The 25380-nt window shown below is 36.2% G+C and overlaps 1 protein-coding gene across 5 annotated transcripts in view; it reads right to left on the reverse strand.

Moving 5' to 3' along the window:
* The window catches only part of SNX14 (sorting nexin 14), a 105467-nt gene that overhangs the window by 33249 nt on the left and 46838 nt on the right, over positions 1-25380 (reverse strand). For 4 of the 5 annotated variants that reach the window (XM_027854846.1, XM_027854876.1, XM_027854868.1 and 1 more), the window contains 7 exons: positions 23427-23551; positions 17293-17351; positions 16120-16146; positions 14204-14336; positions 8835-9039; positions 6256-6339; positions 1046-1146 (listed from right to left, as the gene is read on the reverse strand). In XM_027854846.1, the coding sequence (XP_027710647.1) occupies positions 1046-1146; positions 6256-6339; positions 8835-9039; positions 14204-14336; positions 16120-16146; positions 17293-17351; positions 23427-23551 (734 nt within the window). The remainder of the gene's footprint in view (positions 1-1045; positions 1147-6255; positions 6340-8834; positions 9040-14203; positions 14337-16119; positions 16147-17292; positions 17352-23426; positions 23552-25380) is intronic. The other variant, XM_027854859.1, reaches the window with a different exon arrangement.

The raw sequence follows: 25380 nt of genomic DNA on the forward strand, positions 1-25380 counted from the left end.
AGATGGTGAGATCACAGTCTTCAAACGGTGGCTGGATCATCACTTCTTAAGATCAAACTATAACAAAACTACTCCTATCCTCTTTGCCTTATTTACTCCATTAGACATGAGGGTTCTGAGGGGACATTTACATCTTCATCCTTTATTAGAATACAAATACTTCATCAATGTATGCTTTCTTCTAGTTGCTCAAATGTATTTACCATTCTGTACCTCTGTTGCCTGTATTTGCATTTTTAAATATCTACTAATCTCAAGTCTTTTAATCAGGAATACTAGGAAGTCCTCTGTTACATTAAAGATCTACTTTTTCCTCTATAAGACTATACTTATCTTAGCCAAGAAAGGTTTTGTTTTTGGCTGTAAACATTAAACTTTTGCTTTCAGAAATATAGTAATCCAAGCCAGAAATAAGCCCCGGCCCCTTCTCCATGCTCTATTAGCTATGTCACCTGAGGCAAGTCATTTCATTTCTCTGGGTCTCAATTTCTTTGCCAATAAAATGAGATTTGGACTAGATGATTTAGCTATATCCCTCCTACATCCGAAATCGTAGGATTATATAAGACTCTCTTTAAAGTTGTTCTCTTTTCCTCCCTCTCTCTCGCTTTGGAAACAACCTATGCATCCAATGACTGGGGAATGGTCGACCAAATTTTGGCATATATACATAATGGACTATCATATTACCTTAAGAAATGACAAATATGGAAAAATATAAGAAATATGGGAAGACTGTCACAAAATAGCAACGAAGTGATGAGGCATAAAAAATTTCAAATCCAAACCACTTGGAAGACAATTACATAAATAAGGATAGCAACAACAATTCATGAAAGATTGAATTATAAAAATAAAAAGTTAAGAAGGGAATATGAAAACAGGCAAAATAATTTTTAACATCAAAGCTAATTAAGTTTTTAAAAAATAAAAATCAATAAATTCTTGGTTAATAGTTAATCTTTGTTCATTACTAAGTTGATAACACATAAACAAGTTATTCTATTTATTTTTAATTCTTGGGAAAATATAGATGATGATATACCTGAAGATATTCCTGAAACTCTTCCCTCTTTGACTTTAAGAATTCATAGTTTTTAGGGCCAATGATCCTCTTGGAAGGAAGCTGAGCATCAGGAAATGTACCTGAAATTAGCATTTATTAAGGATTTTTATCACTATTGTGTATTTTTCTTTAAAAGTAACTTACAAATGTTTGACTACAGAAAGTACACATATATAATAACACTTCAGATTTATGTAGCATATTTTTTTCAAATAAGTTATAGATAATTCAACTTCTATGTAACTATTAAGTATTTTGTCTGTTTTTCACAAGATTAATTAACAAGGATTATTAAGCATGTGTCAGCCACTGGGGATGCAAAGACAAAAACTAAATAGCTCCAGAGCTTAAGGAGCCTTTATTATCTCAGGAGATTACACATACATCAATAAGTCTATACAAAATAAATATTTGGGGGAGGGAGGGTCACTGGCAGCTGGGAGATTAGGAAATGTTTCACGTTGAAAGTAGTGCTTAAATAGAACTTTTCAGGAAACAAAGGATTCAAAGGCATGGAAGCAAGGAGGGAGGAAGTTTCCGATTCCTCTAAGATAAATGGAGTCGTTTGGCCAAGAAAAGGACATTAAATATGTTTTTTTGTAAAAGAACAGATTTATCTCGTCAAAGGATATCAGATATTGTTGTGAGATATCTAATACAAGTAGAACAAGAACACTGTTTAATAAATACTGTTAATATGCATTGTGTAAGAAATTCAGCTTTCAGGTAGAATATGGACAGTTCTGGAGAAAAAACACCTGTGGTGAGGATGTGAGGACTTTGAACTATTTGTCAACAACATGAAATGCTGCTTCACTTGTGTGGCAATGGTTTAATGTTATAAAGAGACAGAAAAAAAGTTTATTAAAACACTAAAGAAATTAAATTTCAAGGGCACCAAAGAGCTATAAAGGACTGTGCAAAAGACTTCGGAGCACAAAGCATGATTGTTACCTCAACTGATCTGCATATATTGTCTTACGACTAAAGCAGGTGAAACCAAACAAAATGAGAAACCATATAAACTTTGAAGACTGGGTTATAATTAAAAAGCATTATAGATTTGATAGGGGAAATCGAGGGAACTGAGACGTTTCAAGTGAAATCACTGAAAATCAAGTGGGGGGGGCTGTCAAGCCATTAAAATGAATAGGAACTATATATAATGCATTTTCTTTACTATATTAGTATCCACAATTTAGCATCTTTTGTTTTACTATTAAAATAACGGTTATGTCAACAATAGCAAATAAATATTAAGCACCTACTATATGTCAGGCACTGTACCAAGACAATCAATAAACAAAAGGCACCATCATTAAGGGAGATCAGGAAAGGATTCTTATAAAAGGATTTTAGCTGGAACTTTAAGGAACTCAGAAACCAGGAAGTCAAAATGAGGAGGGAGAATATTCCAGGCATTGAGAACAGCCATGCCCAAAGCCTAGAGATGGAGTCTTGTTCAAGGAACAGGAAGGAGGTTACTGTCACTTGATGAAAGAATACAAGGGGAGGTATAAGGTGTAAGAAGACTAGAAAGGTTAGAGGTGGCCAGGTTGTAAAGGGCTTTGAATTTTTTATTTGATTCAGGAGCTGATTAGGAGTCACTGGAATTTCCTGAATAGAAAGGTAATATGTTCAGACTTTCACTTTAGGAAGATCAATTTGACAACTTATTATAAGATGGATTTGAGGAGAGAGAGAGACTTACAGCAGATAGACCAACTAGCAAACCACTGCAGTAGTCCAGGAGTGAGGTGTGGTTACAGTGTCAGAAGAGAGAAGGCAGCATACACGAGAAATTGGTAATACTGATAGGACTTGGCAAAATATTGAATATTGGGTGGAGAGGTGGATAAAAGAGTGAGGACTCAAGGATAACACTCAAGTTGTAAGCCTGGGAGACTGGGAGAATGGTGGTACCCTTGAAGTAACAGGAAGTTAAGTAAAGGAGACAGTGTAAGGGGAGATGATAAGTTCAGTTTTGGACACGGTTAATTTAAGACATCCATCTCTAACATCCAGTTACAGATGTCCAAAGGACAGTTGGAGATGCAATTCTGGAGGTTAACAGACAGGTTAGGGGTGTATAAGTACATGTGAGAATCATTAGCACAGAGAAAATGACTGAATCTATGGAAACTGATGAGATCACTAAGTAAAATAATACAGATAGAGAAGACAACCCTGTCATATGCCCACAGTTAGTGAGTATGACCTGGATAAAAATTTAGCAAAGAAAAAAGAAGGAAAGAAAGGAAATAAGCACTAATTAGAGGCACCTGTTAGGTGCCAAACATTGTGCTAAATATTTTGCAAATAGTAATTAGCTCATTTGATCCTGAGCTAATCCCTGAGAGTTAAGGACCACTATTACTTCACCTCCCCTTTCAGCAAAGGAAACTGAGGCAGACAGAGGTCAAGTGATTTACCAAGGATCACACAACTGGTATGTGTCTGAGGCCAGATTTGAACTCAGGTCTTCCTGACTCAGTACTCTAACCAATGTACCACCTATCTTCACAGGAGACTAAGAAGTAGTTAGGTAGAAGGTGATCCAAAATTGTGTCATGAAATCCTAGAGAAGAGAGTTTCAAAGAGAAAAGAGTGATCAATAGTGTAAAAGGCTGCTAAGAAATCAAGAAGAATGAAGATAGAAAAAAGACCATTAGGGGTAGCTAGGTGGCACAGTGAATAGAGCCTTAGAGTCAGGAGGACCTGAGTTCAAATCCAGACTCAGACACCTGACACTTGCTAGCTGTGTGACCCTGGGCAAGTCACTTAACCCTAACTGCCTCACTGAAAAACAAAAACAAAAACAAAAACAAAAAGACCATTAGATTTAGTAATTAAGAGATCATTGGTAACTTCGGAGACAGTAATTTCAGCTGAATGATGAGTTACAAGCCATACTCAAGACAGCTAAGAGGAGAGTGAAAGTAAAGGAAGTGAAGGTACATATTGTGGACAACCTTCTCAAGGAGCTTCACCACAAATGGGAGAAGAGATATGGGACTAGTGAGCATGGATGGATCAACTGAGGGCTTTTTGAGGAAGGGGAATACAGGAGCATGTGTGTAGGTAGTAAGAAAATAGCCAATATATATACACAGGGAGAGAATGAAGGATAAATGAGTGGGGAAGATAAAAGTACGTAATCTGCTGGAGAAGAGAAGATGAAATGAATCACTTGCCTATGTAAAGAGTTTTGCCTTGGCAAAGAGTAGGATCACCTTTTCATGTGAGAAAAGGGTGAAGACAGTAATAGTGGCAGAAGGCTTCTAAGTAATATGAGATGTTAGAAGAAAGGGAAAAGAGGGGCTCTCAGCAAATGGCTTCAATTTTACAAGATTCTCCAATGAGGGTGGGTGAGGGAGAAGGGGAAGTCATGGGAGGTTTGAAGAGAGATGAAAACGTTTGGAAAAGCTGCTGTGGTGAGAAAATGAGCCAATGAGATATAAAAAGAGTGGCTCTGGTTGTATCAATATCACACCGTGCAGAAGTGTTGCGTTGTGAATGTCCGGTTGCAGGTAGAAAACGCTTTGGATGAAGACTCAAGAACTAGAGTAGTGTGTAGGGAGAATATATTTCCCCTCACCAAGGAAATCTCTAGGAGAAAATGGAAATGTAATCCTGTGATGCCAGTCTGGGGACAGCTGGTTTAAAAGCAGGTTAGAAGGAATGAGCCAAACCCAGAGAATGAGTGCAATATTGACATACTCTGTGCAAGGGGAGATATACAAAGAGATATCTGGTGTAGCACAGGCATGAAAGATAACCACTGAAAAGACAAAGAGATGGGAGATGAAATGTGGGGATCAGCAAGAAGGCCAGTTTGGCTAGACTGTAAAGCAGAAATTAATCAACAAGCATTTACTAAGTATCTGTTTTGCACCAGGTACTGGAAGGAGAGTAATGAATATTAAAGCTAGAAAGATAAGTCATGGATAAGCATGGATAGGTTCTGAAGGGTTTTAGAAGCCAGATGAGCTTATATAGGCACAAGTACACTGCTGGACTTTACTGAAAAGGGGAGTGAATGATCAAATCTCTGCATATGGAAAACCACTTCAGCAGCTTTAGGAAGGCTAAAATAAAAGAAGGGTGAGACTGAAGGCATGAAGGCCCATTAGGAGGTTACTGCAAGAGTCCATTTGACAGGTTATAAGGGCCTGAGCTAGGGTGATGATGGTATGAGTGAAGGGAAGAGGATCAATATGAAATGATGTGGACTAAATTTCCTATAGATTCCAAATAAGATAAATTATATTTTACTGATATCAAGTGAGCAATATAGCAACAAACTAAAATACTCAAAGTAAGGCTACTCTTAGGGATTTAAGCCCAGAGTAAGAGTAAACTGGATCCCAACTAATCTTTTTCTGGCCCAGCAGAAAGAAAAGCAGAGGTTAAATTCCCTCTCCCAACCACATACCAGAAGAACAGTTGGTGGGAGAAATGCAAGGCTGTGAGGAGCAAAGGAGATCCTTCCTGAAGGTCAATAGCTCAGTCCAATTTGGTGGCTGTAGGATGTGGTCTTGAAATCTTTTGAGCTTTCCTTATAAATCCTCAGTCAAGAGCTTTATTAACATACAAGGAGGGAGAGAACTACTTCAGTTTAGGCCATCTAGAAAGGTGATGGCACTTGAGCTAAGCCTCAAAGAAAGGAATCTGAATGACAGAGATGAGAAGATAGTATCCTTCAAGCCCAGGGAACCACGCAACAAGGTAGAAGACAGCATGTTGAAAACTCAAAGCAATTCCTTGCCATAGACTTTCAATTTCCTTTCCTTTGGAGATTTTTCGTAACTCTTATGTGAACTTTAAAAGAAAGAAGTGTTTTTCTTTGCCAATTTCTTCCTAGGTCTATTTGTCAGTACCATACCCAAAAGGTACATCCAACATTATAATCCAAATATATAATTTTTCTTTCAACAGAAATATTCGTAAGACATTTAAGAGCTAAATCAAACATTTCTAGCCATATCTGTCAAAATGCTCACTGAAAATAAGAAATATATGTGTATATATCTATACATAGTGATACGAAGTTTATATATAGCTTGACAACAGTATCTCATTTTTTTCTTCTTAAAATAAGGCAGAGTAAAGTCATAAATCTCACACCCCAAAATTATCATGATACTTATAGAAATAAAGACCTTGAAATGAAAAAAAGGAAAACATACCATGAAATTCTGTTAGTTTTGATTCAAGAACATAAAATTCAAGGTATCTTCTGTAGACAGACCAATGCTCAGCTTCATGACCGACTGAAAAGTATATAAACATCAAACAAGAAAATGATTTTCTGCTTCATGAAAAGGTGTGAAACAGAAGCAGGGGTTTTAAGACAACAAATTATGATCCAGGAAAAAGCACTCCAAATCCTTCATAAAGTTATTCTTTTTACCCTATTATTGATATACCTTCTATTATAATTGAATTTAAAATAATGTAGATACTGATATAGCTAATCAATCAGTTCATGAGTTTTATACTATAAATACATATATTTTCTATTATAAAATTACAACACTAGAAGAGACCTTAAGGAATTATATAATTTAGATTTTAAAATGTAACTCTCTACAGGGATGATTTAGAGATTTCATAAGTTTAATGGCTCTCGAAATATCAAAATATTTAGAATCCTATTAATATTGTGGCAAATCAGAATCTTTGAGGTCATAAACATCCAACCACCTCATTTTAGAGATGAGGAAACTGTAGCCACTCAAGTTAAGTGACTTGTACAAAGTGAGTTAATGGCAGGACATGTCTTCTGATATCTAATCTAATGTGCTTTTTCAGTTCATGACGTTTTCTCTCAAGGCATTTTGTTATAGTAGAAACATACTATATGCTACACTTATTATACAGGTTTGGATTTAAGTTAAAAAGTGTTCCCCCAAACAAAATGACTGCATTGAATACAAAGTAAGTATCAGTAGTACTGGAGGTCACTAGGCAGCATATTGGACCTATAATCAGGAGTTCAAATCCTGCCTTAGAAGCATACTATCTGTATGACCCTAAGCAAATCAGTTAACCTCTGCGTTCCTTAATTTCCTCATTTATAAAATGGGGATAATAATAGCACCAATTTCCCAGGCTCCCCAGGTAGTTGAGAAGATAAAATGAGATGATATTTGGAAAATGTTTTGCAAACCTTAAAGTGTTGTATAAAGGCTAGGTATTATTATTGTTCCCAGAACAGTTATGATCTCTAAGATATTTAGTTTAACGGTTTTAGTTTGCTATAAAGTATTTAAATTGCTATAGATATTAAATACATATATTTAAGTGACGTTTCACCTAGGAATAACCCTAGAGTTAGGGTTTTTTTTTTTAAAATATAAAGTTACAGTTATCTGGAACTTCATCTATAGGAACCATAGCATGAGTTTAACAATAAAGCTTGCTATACTGCTGGAAAAATAAAATTAAAATGTATACTAGTTCTTCAAAAGTCTAAATTTTATTGCTTTTTTATGTTACTCTTTAAAAATAAAAAACCTGAAAAGTGCTAAAGTCATCAAAAGTGTAAATAATAATGTGAACAGTTATATAATTTAATTAATTTGATATGATTATTAAATGTAGTAATTTAAAATTGTTTTTACTAAGGGAAATAAATTCTTATATCTTATGTAAAATTCCAATGGCAAAGATTTACAACTAAAGAGTAAAAAGTTTTAGATAACTTCCTAAAAAGCAAGGTAAGCAGTAGTGGGAGCCACAGTTTAAGTATTATGCATATAAGGGAGCAGAATCCAATGCCTGTCAATGCCTGTCTCTCTTTCTAATCCCTCCTACCTCTTTAAATTCCAATCTACAGAAGTTGAAGAAAATAGAAGCAAGTAGTTATGTTCCTAGTGGGAATCAGCTGCAGCATTTTCAATGGCTCAGAACATGCACTTAAGAAAATGCTGAGGGAGAACAGCAACAGCAGCAAAACTGAGCAGCACTGCCTCAGATACGTACTTCAGGACTGTGCAGGACGAATATGGATTTGGGCTACTGCCAAAAGGCAAGATTCAGTTACTCTGGGTACCCCTTCCTTCCTGATCTCCACATTTCACTTTCTGGCAACAGCAGCTTTTGAGAAAACCAGGTAAACTTAATGCCTCTAGAAGGAAAGTCTCCCTGATCTCCACCTTACTCTCCTCCTGCTCTCCTTTACCCAAAACTTGCATGACTTTGCAGTACTCTTGTTTACAATGACTACCCCAATTCTTGGACCAAGTCCAGGGTTGCTGTTCACCCTCAGCATCTATCAGACCAAACCTGAAATAATCAAAAAGAAAATACACAGCAAAACAGGTAAGCTTTAAAAAAATATGTATTTGACTATGTCCTGTCAATTATAATTACATTACAAACAACATTACATTACAAACAGGTAAGAATGGCTTTCAAATCAAATCCTGTACAGAGTCTATGTATGACATTTGCTAAATAACTGATGATGATAAGTATGAGCTCCTTTAAAAAAAAAAAAAGAAGACTAACTACAATCCTACAAAATGCTAAGAGAATAATATTCAGTAGACTCAGGGCTCAAAAAATAATGACTGACAAAGAAGATAAATAAGATTCTACACTATTGTATTTTTTTGCATTGGAACTAAAGGCACTACTGTATTTTTTTTTAACATGGATCAATACCTATTACAACTGGCACAATGCTCATTAATGCCTGATAAATGGCAGGAGCTGAACAGAAGAACAATTCCACTTAGCTTTTAAGAAATTTTACTCCCACCTGCTCTTCTATCGTTCCTCTCAACGTCAATACAAAATACAGGAATTCTCTCCTTTTTCTCCTTCCTGTCAGCAGAAGAGGGGTCCTCAAAAAAGTCCACATATGGGATACTTATTTTCCATGCAGCAAGATTTCGGGGCGTACTGGGGGTGCTAACAGCCTCTACTGGAGAGTCATCTTCCAATACGACGATACCTTCTTCAATCTACAATGAAACATGAAGGTGATGTTAATATGACTTGGTTCAATTAAAACTACAGCTTACAACTACAAAGAAAACTGTTTTGTTTTGTTTTTTTAAACAAACATAGACATTAATACACTGAAATGAGTGCTGTTTCCTTCAAAGTCATTCTCTTGAGAGGCTACATGCTTTTCCCTATTACACTGTCCTTGCACAAGCAACTTTAGTACTATTCTTTTGGAATTGCCTTTCAGGCTGAAATAAATTCTTTCAACTTTTCTCTCACATTGCAAACCTGAATCCTTGGAAAGTGGATTTAATTTTTATAAACCACGAAAAGATATGTCATGCCAAGTCTAAAGAATGTGAAGGTAAACATGAAGTATGGCTATAACATGAGACTAATTTTTTTGGGTGATTCATGAGCTGATTCTGAAAGTAAATCTAGAAGAATTCCAAAAATGTTTTAAGCAATGATACCATGTCTGGAAAAATAGTATAGCTTCACAAGGTGACTAACCTCAAAGTCAACTAGTGAATATGTAAGTTGTGATATGTCTGTTTAAAAAAAAAAACACAAACCTTAGAATCATTCCACATAAATGCAAAGTTTTTTACAAATGGAGTCTGAAATATCTGTACATGATAGAAACAAGTCAGCTACCTTTCCTGCTTTTCCTTTATATATTCTCTTCCAGAGTTACTGTTAGTTAGAATGGCTGATTTTCAAAGGGTTGTTTTTCATGTACTGGTATGAAATTCCACTGCCTCTATAAATTCATGTCTGACCACTTCAGTCCAAAGTGATCAATCACTTGTTCCTGTCAATTCTGATAGCACTTACAGTCTGCACCACTCACTAGGCATGTACCATAAAATGCCATAGTAATTCACAACTTCATGTGCAACTGTCTTTTCTGTTCTTTGCATACTGAAATGTGATGTCTGCTGGCGCTTAATTTCATAAAAAAAGAAAAAAATTTTAAAAACTAAATTCTATCAAATTAGCTCTAAAATCTTTAATAAATTAAGCTCATTTAGGATAGTAAATAAATAACTTTACTACTGAAGTGCTATATCAAGTCAAGCCTTGGGGCAGCTAGGTGGCGCAGTGGATAGAGCACCAGCCCTGAAGTCAGGAGGACCTGAGTTCAAATGTGGCCTCAGACCAAACACTTGACACGTACTAACTGTGTGACCTTGGGCAAGTCACTTAACCCCGACTGCCTCACTCACTCAATAAATAAATAAATAAATGAATGAATGAATGAATGAATGAATGAATGAATGAATAAATGACTGTAAAGTCAAGCCTTAATCAGCTATGCCATGAGAAGGAAACATTGATTTTAATTTTTTTTTTTAAACAATCATCCATTGGTAAGAGAAAGAAAATAACCAGCATCCCTGCTGGCCAGCAGTCAAGATTTTAGGGTACTCTTCTGTAATTTGAGGGCCACTGCAATGAATAGCAGCCAAAGACAGTAAGCAATGAGAAATGTCACAGATTAAATTTAAGAAATATTTACTTTAAGAGTTTGCTATGTAAAAGACACTGCAACTGAGAATATAAAGATGAAAAACAACACTGCCCCTGCCATCAAAGAGGCTGCAATTTAATAGGAAAGGTATAATATGTACATGAAAGACTCCTCAAAAAACCAGAGTACAGTATTGGAGTATCAAAGAAAAATATTAATATGATACATAGTGATTTAGGAATGGGTCCACCAGAAACAATTTTTATTAACATTATTCTATATCCAAGCATTTCTAGCTTAGAAGGAGAAATGGTCAAACTGGCATACTCCATTTCCTCCCCCACCCAAGTCCTTGGACACCTTTATAATTCAAAGCAATTTAGGGTAATATTTAGAGGAATCTTGAAGCAAAAAAATGATGTTAAAATACAATATGGGGGCTAACATTCCAGAATTCTAGTCACCAAAATTAGTCACTTAATCTTCAACCAGAACTATGCAATTCCTTCCTTTAACCAATCCCTTCAAAGGTTTTCTCCTATAGCTCAATATTGTAATACTTTCTAAAAATGAAAGTACTTCTCTCAAGTGGGTCAAAGGGCAATAGGGAATCAGGGAAGGCAATGATCTTAACTAGACAAGAACTATTTCTCTTTCTATTTCAACTTTTGTTTGGAACCTTTTTTTACATGTTTTCTTAAGATAAAAAGAGTTTTAGGATACAGAAAATACTATTCTTTAATATTTTCAGTTGAACTAAAAAGGAGATTTTTAATATGCCTCTGGAGGTACATTCCTTATAGCTGTGACACTGAAAAATTTGACTTTGGTGCTGGTGGGCATTTACAAACCTTGAAGGATGATGCTTTCTTGAACTCTAGAAAAGAGTAGCATGGTACAATATGATGTTTGTTTGGGGGGTTTTTTTTCCCCAACAATGTCCAATTTTTCCAACTTCTCCTAAAGGGTCAGGGCTTGGTTTTTGTGACCCATTTGGTTTTTTTATGTTTTACTAAAGTGGGCAGTAGGAAATAATAACAATAGATAGCATTTATATAGAGCTTTAAGGATCACAAAGCACTTTTCAAACTATCCTTACAACAATCCTAGGAGACAGGTGCTGTTATACCTATTTTAAGGCTAAAGAAACTAAAGCAGGGACAGCTAGATGGCACAGTGAATAGAGCACCAGCCCTGGAGTCAGGAGGACCTGAGTTCAAATCCAGTCTCAGACACATAACACTCCCTAGCTGTGTGACTCTGGGCAAGTCATTTAATCCCATTTGCCTCACCCCAAAAAAAAAAAAAAAAGAAACTGAAGCAGACAAAGGTTAACTGACTTGCTAGTAAGTGTCTAAGAAGGGATCTGAACTGAGGTCTTCCTGACTACAGGTCCAATGCTCTAACCACTGTGTGCCTAGTTCCAATATCAAGTACTAAAAGTTTAATTTTTATGTTTCTGAAACTTGTCCCCAAGAAATGTGAATGCATTATGAGCCACATGTTAGTTGTGTGGAGGTGTTGACTTCATTCAAAACATAACATTAACTGGCAAGGAAAAAATGAAGTCCTGTATGAACATAAAAAGTTGATTAAAAGTCTGATAATAACGGGATGTTCTAAGAAGAAACAAATACTTGCAGAATAGACCTAACTCTTTTGTGATGACAGTCAAACCGTTTTTGTATTACATTTGTTTGCATGTCTTATTTAATCTACCAGAGAAGTAGACACTCAGAGTTGTAAAGGATTTGAGAAACCATCTAGTCCACTCTTGGCTAATTTTGATTTGCTAACCCTGAATACTAAGTGCAATGCCTTGTATATACTAGATGTTCAATGGTTACTGAACTGATTTTAATTAACTTACTAAGGCAAGACACCTATTATTTTATATGTAACAGGGCACTAAAAACAAGCTCCACAATTAATGTGACTCCAAGAACTTTTTTATTTTTTTGGCTTTCAAGAGATGGTATCCCTGAGAACGCTCTCTAAAACATCCCCAACAACTGGATACTTCTCATCCAGTAAGAAGGAATTCCTCTGGGAGGCCAGGTGGCACAGTGGATAGAGCATCGGCCCTGAAGTCAGGAGGACCTGAGTTCAAATCCGGCCTCAGACCAAACACTTGACACTAGCTGTGTGACCCTGGGCAAGTCACTTAACCCCAACTGCCTAAAAAAAACAATCAAACAAACAAGAAGGAACTCCTCTGCTCAAGGGAAACCAATATACTTTTGGATATCCTTAATCATCAGGAAGTTCTCCTTACATGGAGCCTAACTCTCTCCCTATGTAACTCTACTCATTGTGCAGGTACTGCCCTCTTGAGCCAACTATCACAAGTTTAATTCTTCTTTCCTACGACTGCCCTTCAAAAACACAAAGACAGCCACCCTAGACTTTCTGTTCCCTTCATTTCTCCTCCTCCAAGTGAAAAATCCCTAAGTGCTTCAACTGATCCTTGTAAAACATGACCCCAAAGGTTCTTCACCATTCTAATCACCCTTCTTTGGACAATGTCCAGATTAGTAATATTCTTCATTAAATGCAGAGGGCAGAACTGAATGCAGTAATTGAAATGCTAGCCTATTCTATTGTGAACTCCCTGAAAACAGGAAATATCACTTATTTTTGTATCTCTCAGTGTTTAATAGAGTGTACACACTACAAATGTAATAAACGTTTATTGAATTGAATGGCAATTAAACTGTTTTTAAAGGCTTTACTATGTTTCTGAATGCAAGTAGAAGTTGCTAATTTCAAATTAGTCATTTAGGTAGTCAAAAGAAGACTCTTTGGAAACTTTCTGCTTCCAATAATTCAAGCAACCATAAATTATAAAACTGGGGTTCTTTAAGAATACTCTATAACATTTACTTTTCATTAATTTACACTGGATTTTTTCTCAGCTGGAATGAGGTTTCTTATTAACTTAATTCTATTGTTAAATTCTTAATTCTATTATTTAAAATTGTTCTATATTTCTGCAATGGAACTCAAAATAATAAGATTTACTGATTTGGCTTATGATGAAATTATTTGCACTTCAGAAAAATGGCTGCTAAAAACAGAATGAGGTACACGGAGACAGCAAGCTTTCTACTTTTGAAGCTGGAATAGGAGTATATTAAACCATGCTGGAATAAGGATATATTTCACTATGTCAACATCATGGAAACAATGCCCCCTCTTGAAAGAAAAAAAAAGTTCTTGGAGTTACATTAACCATGAGGTTTGTTCCTTAATGCCCTGTCAACTAGAAAATTGTAGATAACTTTCTGCCTTAGTAACAAAAGTAAAATCAACTCAAGAGGCATTTGTTGAGCATTTAGTACAGACATGGCACTGTGCTTGCTATTCAGAGTTAGTAAAGCAAGATTAACTAGCAAAATGCTACTAATTAAAGAAAAACTATGGAATAAGAGATGTAAGGGTGAGAAGAAATGGTAAAATAGTAGTAGATCTAGATTTATCTACTGCAGCAAATGAAAAATCAGATGCACTGAAGCAGCTAGGTGGCGCAGTGGATAGAGCACCGGCCCTGGAGTCAGGAGGACCTGAGTTCAAATCTGGCCTCAGACACATAACACTTACTAGCTGTGTGACCCTGGGCAAGTCACTTAATCCCAATTGCCTCACCAAAAACAAAAACAAAAACAATCAGATGCACGTTCATCAATTCCAGAAAATTTACTCACAAAATCATCCTCGCCTTCAGTTAAACCATAATTAGGCAGCATAGCTCCCTCCATTGTAGTACTTTTGAATACTCCTTTGATTTTGCTGCCTATTTTGCTAATTCCAAATGATTCTCCTCTTTTCTGGGTGCTCCTGAATAAGCAAAAATACATTAAACAGAAAGCGAACAACAGTATTACTTTATAATTTGATTAAATGATATGTAATAAAAGGCAAATAATTTAAAAAACAAGTCACCTATAAGTATGACTATCATGATTTGAAATCTTAAAGTCAGATCATAATTCTTAAAATCTTAGAAGCTAAAAATTGCACAGGATACGTTATACAGCAAAGTTATAAGATACCTAAAAATAAAAACCATGACAATAAAAAATACTAGTAAATATTTATGATATACATAACAACTTCAAAATATCAATTTAAAGGCTAACATTCAGAAGGCCAGAGCTAACCTTGTGATATTTTGTTCATACAGCAACATAAAATATAGATATAATACTCCACTAAAATAAAAAATCAAAACAGAATAATGATATGCAATTGTTCTTGCTAACTACAATACGATGAAGCAAATCACACATACTTTGACCTTTTCAATATTTAATGCTTACATAAACTTAAACTTGATAGAAAAGAATTCTGTTAGTTTATTTTAACAAATAACAAAGGTTAAAACAGTATTCAAACTTTTAAAATATTCTAAACATTCAAAGAGTCATACTGTAGGAGATGGATCTTATTTTATATCCACATATCAGAAATAAAAAATTGTCCAAAGGAATGGTTAGGGTAATCATAAGGATAAAAGCTAACATAACAACATTCAGCAAAAAAAGCTTGAATACAAACGTTTGCGAACTTTAAAAAACAGACACAGCCCCAAAGCAACAAAAAAGTGAGCATAAAAGCAATTATTTGCCTCTAGTTATTCATTATTGTTACATTTCAGCATCCATAAGCATACATTTTAGCCAGCTCCTAAACTCATGCTTACCATGTATTACTGCCCTTACAGCAGAACAACAAACAAAAAGTCATCTTTAGATTTGGAAAATAAGCATTTAAAATACCTAATTATATGCCAATATTGAAGCCCTCTAATAACAAGACACCAAAGAATTTACTGTACTAATATAAATATATTGACAATAAATAAATGACTAATGATTTCAAAAACTGTAGGTAATGTGACTATACACATTTCATGTTTAGATTTTGAAATGCAAAGCAAAATTAGAATATTCTTTTCTAGTAGAAATAAATGGAATTATAGATACTTTATAAATAACAATGATACAAATCTGATAGTTTTATGGGAAATCCTGACGTAAAAATTTAAGAGTTCTTATTCTAGTTCACTCTGAATGGTTTTAAGATTCAAGAATATAGTAGGCAAGACATTGTTCCTACACCATAAATATGAACAGTATTTGCAACATAATTTGAGATTTTCTAAATAAAATGCTTATTAAGAATGATGACACATTATACTTTGCAGTTTGTGTAATTTTGTACTGTATACAAATCGTTCATCACTTTTCTTGCAGTGACATCCAAGAACACAAAAATTAAATCATATCAATGAACTAAAATTTAAAATATCAACTATTTTCTGGGTCCCTGAGTCCTACTTGGAGGAGAAATAAATAAAAGCACATAAATAAAATCAAGGAATCAAAAATCTATGATCCAACATATCTGAAAGAATGTAATTTATTAACTATATGCAATATGCTATTTCCTAAAAAAGGATGACTAAAATATGATGGCTCATTTAAAAACGAAATTCCCAATTAGCTGATGTAAAGGCAGCAGCACAGCAGTATCTTTCTTGTCATATGGAGCAAGGTGCAGTTTGTAGCATTAAACAGGCAACATATTTTTTTAAATTACATGCTGGCTCAAAACTTACCGAAAATCATCCAAACTTAGGCTACCTCTGCAATAACAGATATGTGAAATCATACATGGAAAGGTGAGTAGGAAAGTCTGGAAATAAGCAAGCTCCAATTCAAAAACTAAGAAAGTTTAAAAAATTAATCAGGGATATAATACTGATATTTATATAGGAAAAAATCCTTAGGAATAATGTCATAAAATTAATAGAAACACATGGTAACATGGCTAAATAAGTGGGCCTGGTCCAAGTTTTAGATTTTCACAAAAAAGAATTTTTGAAAATCTGTTATATTTGGAATCTTTCTGAATTAAATATAAATTTTACTCTGATCTGGGGACATAAAATGTTTGATACACTGACAGCTAAGAAGAAATTGGAACATTTTTTAAAAATCTACATCATATTTTAGCTTCAACGTTTATTACAAGTACCTACTCTGGCAGAGGTATTTTCCAATTCCCGGAAAATTCACCACATGTTCATTTATCCTGCTAAGTGTATTGTATAAAACATGAACCATTTCAAATCTATTTAGTGCTCCAGGTAAAATGCAGAATTTATCAACACATTCTCTATACAGATTTGGTTCTCAATTTGTTTATAGATTGTCTAAGTAAATTCATTTTGTGATCCACCACATGGTTTTAAAATTATAAGGTAATTATATATAAATTAGGTTATATAATATATAAATATAAAATTATAAGGTAAACTGATTCAGTATAAGGTAAACAATTCAGTTTGTGAAGTGTTAAACAAGCTTTTCTCTCCCTGTGACGTTCTTTTGATTATTCTTTGTGTGCTCAATTTCAACCCAGGTGGTACGTGGGGGAAGGGAGAAAAATCAGTTCATGTTTATGACTGAAAAAGCACCCTGTAAAAATATTCATTAGGGAACAAGATCAGCAATAATGCCAAAAATTAGATTTACTGTGATTATCCATGGTTTCCAATAAGATGGGTAATCAAGAGCTCAAATATTAACTTTAGGCTTAACTAGCTAAGAACTTATATCATTTTGCTCTCTATGGTATTGTAATTCAACATCTAAATTGTTTTAGTCCACTCATATTATAAGGCCATCTGTGTACTTAATATTTATCAGTCTAAGAGTTCATAGTGCCAACACTCAATGATTATTTTTTATAACAATAATTAGTCAGTGAAATTGTCCAATATGCATACCTGTTGAATTTTGAATTTCGTGTTGGTGACTCTGCTCCTCTTAAAAGCTGTCTGAAATACTGGAAAGGGGACGGGGAAGGAAAGAGAAGAGAATATGCATTTATATGGAACCTACTAAGTGCCAGGCACTGTGTTTAAGCACTTTTTTTTTTTAAACAAATAATGTTATTTGATCCTCACAACAGCCTGTCAGATAGGTGCTGCTATTATTCTCATTTTACAACTGAGGAAACTGAGGCAAAGAGGTTAAGTGACTTGCTCAGGGTGACACAGCTAGTAAGAGTTTGAAGCGGAATTTTAACTCGGGACTTTCTGATTCCAGACCCAACACTATCTGCTGTGCCATTCTTTGATATTACCTCATGTTAACTTTAAATAAAAGTTTTCCACCTCCCAATAAAGTTATCTATATCAGACAAATTCAAAATCCTTCACAAAAATCCCATTCCTACAAGATGAGAGCTAGTTCCCACCATGGAAATGAGATGATCTTAGGCTCTCAAGAATTATGCCAGGGGCAGCTAGGTGGCCCAGTGGATAGAGCATCAGCCCTGGATTCAGGAGGACCTGAGTTCAAATTCAGCCTCAGACCCATAACACTTACCAGCTGTGTAACCCTAGGCAAGTCACTTAACCTCATTGCCTAGCAAAAAAAAAAAAAAAAAAAAAAAGAATTATGCCAGAAGAAAACTAAGCACCACCAGGTTCCATAGAACCACAAAACCAGGTTCCATAGAAAGACTTCAAGGGTAGGTTTCATAATACATCAAAGGATCAGTCTAACTATCTTAAGATATTTGGACAGTGGGTGATGAATTTTTGGCCATGGGAGCCAAAATCAACACCAGTCTATAACATGAAATTATTTGCAAAACATGACAGAAGAGAAAGGAGGAGGGTGGAAGATTACACATAGTACCACTTTACAAAACAGTAAAAAGCGATTAGGCCCTCAGAGGCCTTGAGATATCAGATGAATCCAAGAAAATCTGGAGATGAAACCAGAAGGCCAGCTGCCCTAGAGGTTTCCACATCTGATGCAATGGATGATTTTGAGCCTGAGTGTTCAGAGAAACAATTACTTTACTAAAAATAAACTCAATGACTCCGAGGTAAATGTAGCCCACAATAAGATAAAAGTAGCCCATCAAGGATGTTTGCATGGGGTCTCAGAAGCTCCTACTTCAAGCCATAGTGTGGCTCTTAATGTAATAATCACTGTTCAAAGGGGCAACAGCTAAGTTTCAGGTCATCCTTGTTGTTGTTCAGTCATTTTCAGTTGTTTCTGACTCTGTGACCCCTTTTGGAGTTTTCTTGGCAGAGAACTGGAGTGGTTTTCCATTTCCTTCTCCAGCTCATTTTACAGATGAGGAAACTGAGGCAAACAGGGTTAAGTGACCTGCACCAGGTCACAAAGCTAAAAAGTGTTTGAGTTCACATTTGAACCCAGATCTTCCTGACTTCAGGCCCAACACTCTATCCTCTGCACCACCTCGCTGCCCCTTCAAGCCATCTTCCTTGGGACAAGATAAATTTAAACCTATCCCAGTCCTGGCTCACAACTGCCCTGGTTGACTGAGTGGTGACAGGAAGAAGGGTTAACTCAAGCTGCCCACAGCAATCCATACCCCCAAAATCAATCCACCCCCTAACCCGAGTGCCAATGACCAGGGCAGCCAGATCAAAAACATCAGCTACAAAGCATGATTCCTTGCCCCTACTCCTAAATCCTCATGGTAAAAAAGAGGGGGACTTCTCAAATCAAAAACAAAGGGTTATCATATGCTTTTCTGGACTGTTGCCTACTCAGCAGACCAATAAGCAGTATGAGTTATGACCCTGGCCACCCAGGTTGCAAGGATGGGCTTGGGAGGAGCAGACCACTATGGGCTAGAGCAGGGGTCAGACACCTGTGGCCTCAGGGCACATGTGGCCTTCTAGGTCCTTGGGTTGCAGTCTTTTGACTGAGTCCAAGTTTTACTGAACAAATCCTTTTATTAAGGGGATTTGTTCTGTGAAGTTTGGATTCAGTCAAAGGGCCACACATTCCTCACTCCTGGGCTATAGGCTTGAGTCAACTCTCAAACCTTCAGGCTGACCTGATGTGGAATGTGGAAACCTCTTTAAGGACACCAGCAGACAGACACAAATCAGTACCGCCAGAATCTTATCATTGACAATAATAGAACTTCCACATTAGGCATCAACCTTAGTACTCTGAAAAATCTGCATTAGATTTAAGAAGTCAGGAAGAATACTTGGAACTGATCAAATATGTGCAGAAGAAATCTGAAACAAAAGTAACACCATTATAAAGGCACTCAGGGATCAACTTTCATAATAACTCAAAGAAGATAATCATAGGATTACATGACCTCAGAGAACCCAAACTAGAAGTTCATGAGGTATAAAGGCCCACTGCCACTAAGATTGCTTCTCTCCCCTCCTTCTTTCCCTTGTGACTCCCTCCCCTGGCAACCCATCTAGGATAGCCAGGAAATAGAAAGGCCCATCATCAGGAAGGTGTCCTTTTACCATTTCTTTATTCCTAACTCCAGGCCTCCCAGAATCCTTCTGGGTTGCTGGACTATATACTCATTATGGCTGGGCTATATACACATCACTCTATTCTTTCTGGTGAAATGGAAGCTCATCAGACCATACCACTTTCCCTGTCACTGTGTCATAAGGTCTCCATAACATACAATCAGTTGTGCCTCTATGTCTTCCAGATCTCCAGACTCTAATGATGTAACTAACCTAAGGACCCTTAGGCCATGCAATTCAACTTGCTAATATACCCTTAAGACTTCTGGGTCCTTCCATCTGCCCTGATATTAACTTTCTTTTATGTGTTATCTCCTTCAATTAGAGTGTCATCTCCTTGACAAGGGAGAATTATCTCAATTTTTCTATTTTAGTACTTAACGCAATAGGATAACAAGGTGGCCCAGTGGATAGAATGTCAGGCCTGGAGTCAGGAAGACCTGAGTTCAAATTCAGCCTCAGACATTGTGTGACTCAGGGCAAGTCATTTAACCCTATCTGCCTCAGTTTCCTCATCTGTAAAATAAGCTTAAGAAGGAAATGACAAACCAATTCAATATCTTTGCCAAGAAAATCCCAAATGGGGTCAAAAAGAGTCAGAATCAACTAAAAACAACTCAACAACAACTTAACACACCTCATTTCCACTGCACCATACCATCTTCCTAAGATTCTAAAAGAATAGAAAATAAAATCAATAGCATTTTCACAGACAGAAAAAAACCAACACCGACCAATATCAGAAACTTATGATCCACAGATATACTTTCTCACTGACATAAAAATCATCTACAAGCAAAACCTCAGAGAAAAACACAGCCTGGGCGCAAACTCAATGGCAATCCCTGGAAGAGATGAAGCGGGCATTAAAAAGAACTTAAAAATGTTTTTTATAAATGGAATGAGAGCATTGGAGTAAAAAATTGGAAAAGAAATGAGAGACACAGAAGAAAGAAGTAGAAAGGGAATAAACAGCATGGCACAAATTCTGAAAATCAGAATGGTGGAAATAGGAACCAATGACTCCATGAGGCAACAAGAAATATTAAAACAAAGTTAAAAGACTGAGAAAAAAAAAAAACAAGAAAATATAAGATGTTTCTTTTTCTTTTTTTTGGTGAGGCAATTGGGGTTAAGGGACTTGCCCAGAGTCACACAGATAGTGAACATAACTGTGTCTGAGGCTGGATTTGAACTCAGGTCCTCCTGACTCCAGGGCTGGTGCTCTATCCACTGCGCCACCTAGCTGCACCAAAATCTAAAATATTTCAAAGCAATAACTACCTACCCGGAAAACAGAATGAGGAGAAAAAATATTTAAGAATCACTGGACTTTTCTGAATGCTATGACCAAAAAAAGGGGCTACACATTCTATTTTGAGAAGTCTTAAAAGAAATTTGCCCAGATCTCTTAGAACCACAGGGCAAAGTAGAAGGAGAAAAAAAAGAATCCACCAGTCAGGTACTGAAAGAAATCCTCAAATGAAAACTCCCAGGAATATCACAGCCAAAATCCAGTTTCCAAATTCCAAATTCCAGGTCAAAGAAAAAAATACAACAAGCAGCCAGAAAGAAATAATTCAAGTACCAAGGAGCAATAGTCAGGATCACCCATGATTTAGCAGCCACCCATATAAAGAAGCAGAGAACTTGTGATACAATATTACATAAGGCAAAAGATAATGTGTTATAGCCAAGAATAAACCCAGAAAAACTGAGAATAATACTATAGAGAGGGGGAAAATGGACTTTTAATGAAAAAGAGAACTTATGAACATTCAAGAAAAAAAGGCCAGAGCTGTAGATAAACTTTGAAGTTTAAACACAGAAGGGAAGACGAACACAAAAAGGTAAACATGAATGAATAATGATAAAAGACTACAGAAGACTAAACTGCTGTCATTCAAATACAGGGAGATGATACACGCGTCCCCTCTAAACCCTATCATTATCAGGATTCACAAAGAGAATCCAATTAGACAAAGCTGAAAATGTTCTGTTATATCTTGATAATCTTAACAAAAGAAGGAAGAAAGGAAGAGGAATACACTGTCAGGGGGCACAGGAGGAGGAAGAGCTAAAAAGGAAAAGGAAAATTAGGGAAAACTATCTCACAAACTTAGGGTGAACAAGTAGATATCCATACCAATAAGGAGGACAGGACGGAGTAGCAACTGATACCTAAGCCTCATCTTATCTGAACTGGTAAAAAGAAGGAAGAACATATACACAAACACACTCACAGACCTAGCTGAGTATAGAAATACATTTTACTAAGTAAGAAATAGGAAAAAGGGGCAGGAAACGGGAGAAGGGGAGGGGAAATTAGAGGAAAGGTAGATTAAGAGAGGGATTATATTTAAACAAAGAAACTAAAGATATATAAAAATATTTATAACTTTTTTTGAAGTGGCAAAGAATGGGAATCTGAAAAGATGCCTAGAAAATAAGAAACTGATAAACAAGTTATAGCACATAAATGTAATGGAATATGATTGTGCTGAACTCTTATCAGTGTAATGACCAACCACAATTCCAGCATATTGATGATGTAATATGCTACACACTTGCCTGATGGAAACATGAAGAACTCAGAAAAAATGAATGAGACATTTAGAATGAGACAAAAATTTTTTTGGACATGACGAATGTGGAAAGTTGCTTGGACTGAGTAAATGTGTCTATAATGGGCTTAGTTTTCCTTGTGTTCTCAATTGAGGTAAGAGTTGGGAGGGTAAGAACGCACATCTGGGCTTACTAAAACAAATAAAATATATACATTGTTTTAAAAAGTTGAAGTGAATAACATGTGTGGAAGAGATGATAGTGCCAGTGGAGAATATTCCCATAAAAATAAGGGCAAAGGTCCAACCAAGTATCTACAAAATACAGTCATATCTGAGTAAGACAACTATTTAGAGAAAAATAAAAATTTAACCTAATCTAATTTTCAGTGGTGTCCCTTTGTGCTTGGAAATTCTATAATTCCTGAAAGGCATTACAATCAGAACAGTTTCCCAGGCTTTGATATGTTACCCAGTCATCTACAAAAACCATGGAAAATCAGGTGAAATTAATGTTTCAGTCCCATCTTATCTAACTATATCTAAACAGATCTGGACTTAAAATTTATGACACTGGGGCAGCTAGGTGGCACAGTAGATGGGATACCGGCCCTAGAGTCAGGAGAGCCCGAGTTCAAATCCGGTCTCAGACCAGATACTTTACAACTTACTAGCTGTGTGACGCTGGGCAAGCCCAACTTAACCCCAACTGCCTTGCAAAAAAAAAAAAAATTAACACCATTTGCCATTAACTACCAATGCCTGCTAATAATCTCATTTGGGGAAAAAGTATATGCTTTCCTTTTGTACCTTATTATAGTCAATGTCAAATGCTATTAACAGGCTATTCTTACATAAAAAAATTCACTTCCTTCTACTTTCTCTTTCACACAACAGCTGTTCTACTTTTCTCTACCAACCTTGCACACATTGCATGTAAATAGTGGTTGAATAACTGAATGCTAGGGCTAATAAGCTTTTTATTAAAAAAAAGCCTCTATACCAAGTTCACTCCCAACTTACCTCATCACTGTGACAAAACATAGGAGTAAATACATTCTCTAGAAGAGAAAGAACATGCTCATATGCTTCAAACAAGCATCTCATAGTTTGAAGTTTCACAACATCTATATAGATGCCATCAGCAACTAGAAAAAAATAGAAAAATAAATGTAGAACAATACAAAATTTACTTATTTCTTAAGTCCATGATAATGAAAGATAACATGAAAATACTACAATCTACACTTTATACAAATAACACTACATTTTATGCTTCAACAAGTCAAGTCAGTCAACGAGAAATTTATGAAATGCTTACTATGTTTTCTAAGTGATGGGGATACCAAAAAAGGTAAAAAAAAACCCCAAAACTGTTCCTCTATTAAAAGAATGTATATTCTAATGAAGCAGACAACATGTAAATAACTAGGTGCACATAAGATATACAGAGTGGGGCAAAGGTAATCTGAAAGAGGAAGATATTAGTAGCTGAACAGAAGAGAACAGGCATCCTGCAGGTGGGAAGTAAGCTGAATCTTGAAGGAAGTCAGGGAAATTAAGAAGAGGATATGAGTGGGCAGACAATTCCAGACATGGGGGACAGGCCAGTGCAAAGGCACAGAGACGGAGATGAAATGTTGTGTTCGAGGAACAGCAAGGAGGCCAGTGAATCTGATCAAAGAATACATAGAAGGGAGTAAGATATAAAAAGGTAGGAAGGGGCCCAGTTACAAAGAGCCTCCCATGTCAAACAGAGAACTTTGTATTTGGTCCCAGAGATAATAGGGAGCACTGGAGTTCAATGAGCTAGGTGGTGGCAACATGGTAAAAACCGTGTTTTAGAAAAATCACATTGACAGTTGAGTAGAAGATAGACTGGAGTGGGGAAAAGGATTGAGGCAGACAGCCCAGTTAGAAAGCTATTTCAGTAATCCAGAAGAGAGGTAATGAGGGCCTTAAAAAGAGTTGTGGCTATATGAATGGAAATAAGATAACATATATAAATGATGCTATAAAGATAGAAATGGCAAGTTTTGGCAAAGGATTGGGGGTAAGAGAGACTGGGGAATTGAGGATGACACTGAGGTTCTGAGCCTGGGTGACTAGTAGGATGACAGTACCTTCCACAGTAACAGCAAAGTTTGGAAAGGTAAAGGTTTGCAGAAGAAGGATAATGAGTTCTGTTTCAGATATGTCGAGTCCAAGATGCTTAGGAAACACCCAATCTGAGATGTCCAAGAGGCAGATGGAAATGAGTACTCCCCAAGTACAGCTTGGGGAGGGGCCAGGGCTGGATATTTAGATCTGAGAATCATCTGCACAGAGATGCTAAGTGAACAGAAGAGATCTGGTGAGATCCCCAAAGCACAGGGGAAAAAAAAAAAAAAGGAGGGGGGACCCCAGGACAGAGCCTGTGGGGACACCAATGGTTAGTGGGAATAACCTGGATGAAAAACCAGAATTGGGGACAGAAGAAGCAATGGGACAGATAGGAAGTGAATCAGGAGGGAACAATGTCAAAAATGACTAGAGAGGAGAAGGCATCCAAAAAGAGAGTATGATCAACCATGCTAAATGCTGAAAAGAGGTCAAGGAGAATCAAAATTGAGAAATGTACATTAGATTTGGCAATTAAGAGACTATGCAAACTGCGGAGAGTAGTTTCATTTCAACGATGAAGGTGGAAGACAAACTGCAGAGTGTCTGCAGAAAAGAGAGGAGAGGATGTATAAGAACTCATTGAAGAGTGCTTTCTCAAGCTTAGCATTTAAAGGGAGAAGAGATACAGGAAGATATCTAGTGGATTGATGGATCAAGTGAAGGTTTTTACAATTTAAATGTACATTTAGTTTATTGGAAAGAGTAAAGTACAGGAGAAGAGCTGGGCTCTAGTCTCAGCTCCAGGTGGAACTGACCAAGCTGATTTTGTATAATTTCTTACTCAGTTTCTTAACAGGTTAAATATTGTAGATAT

This window comes from Vombatus ursinus, unplaced genomic scaffold, assembly GCF_900497805.2.
Source record: "Vombatus ursinus unplaced genomic scaffold, bare-nosed wombat genome assembly UNPS02000582.1, whole genome shotgun sequence".
In the NCBI taxonomy this organism is placed as follows: Eukaryota; Metazoa; Chordata; class Mammalia; order Diprotodontia; family Vombatidae; genus Vombatus; species Vombatus ursinus.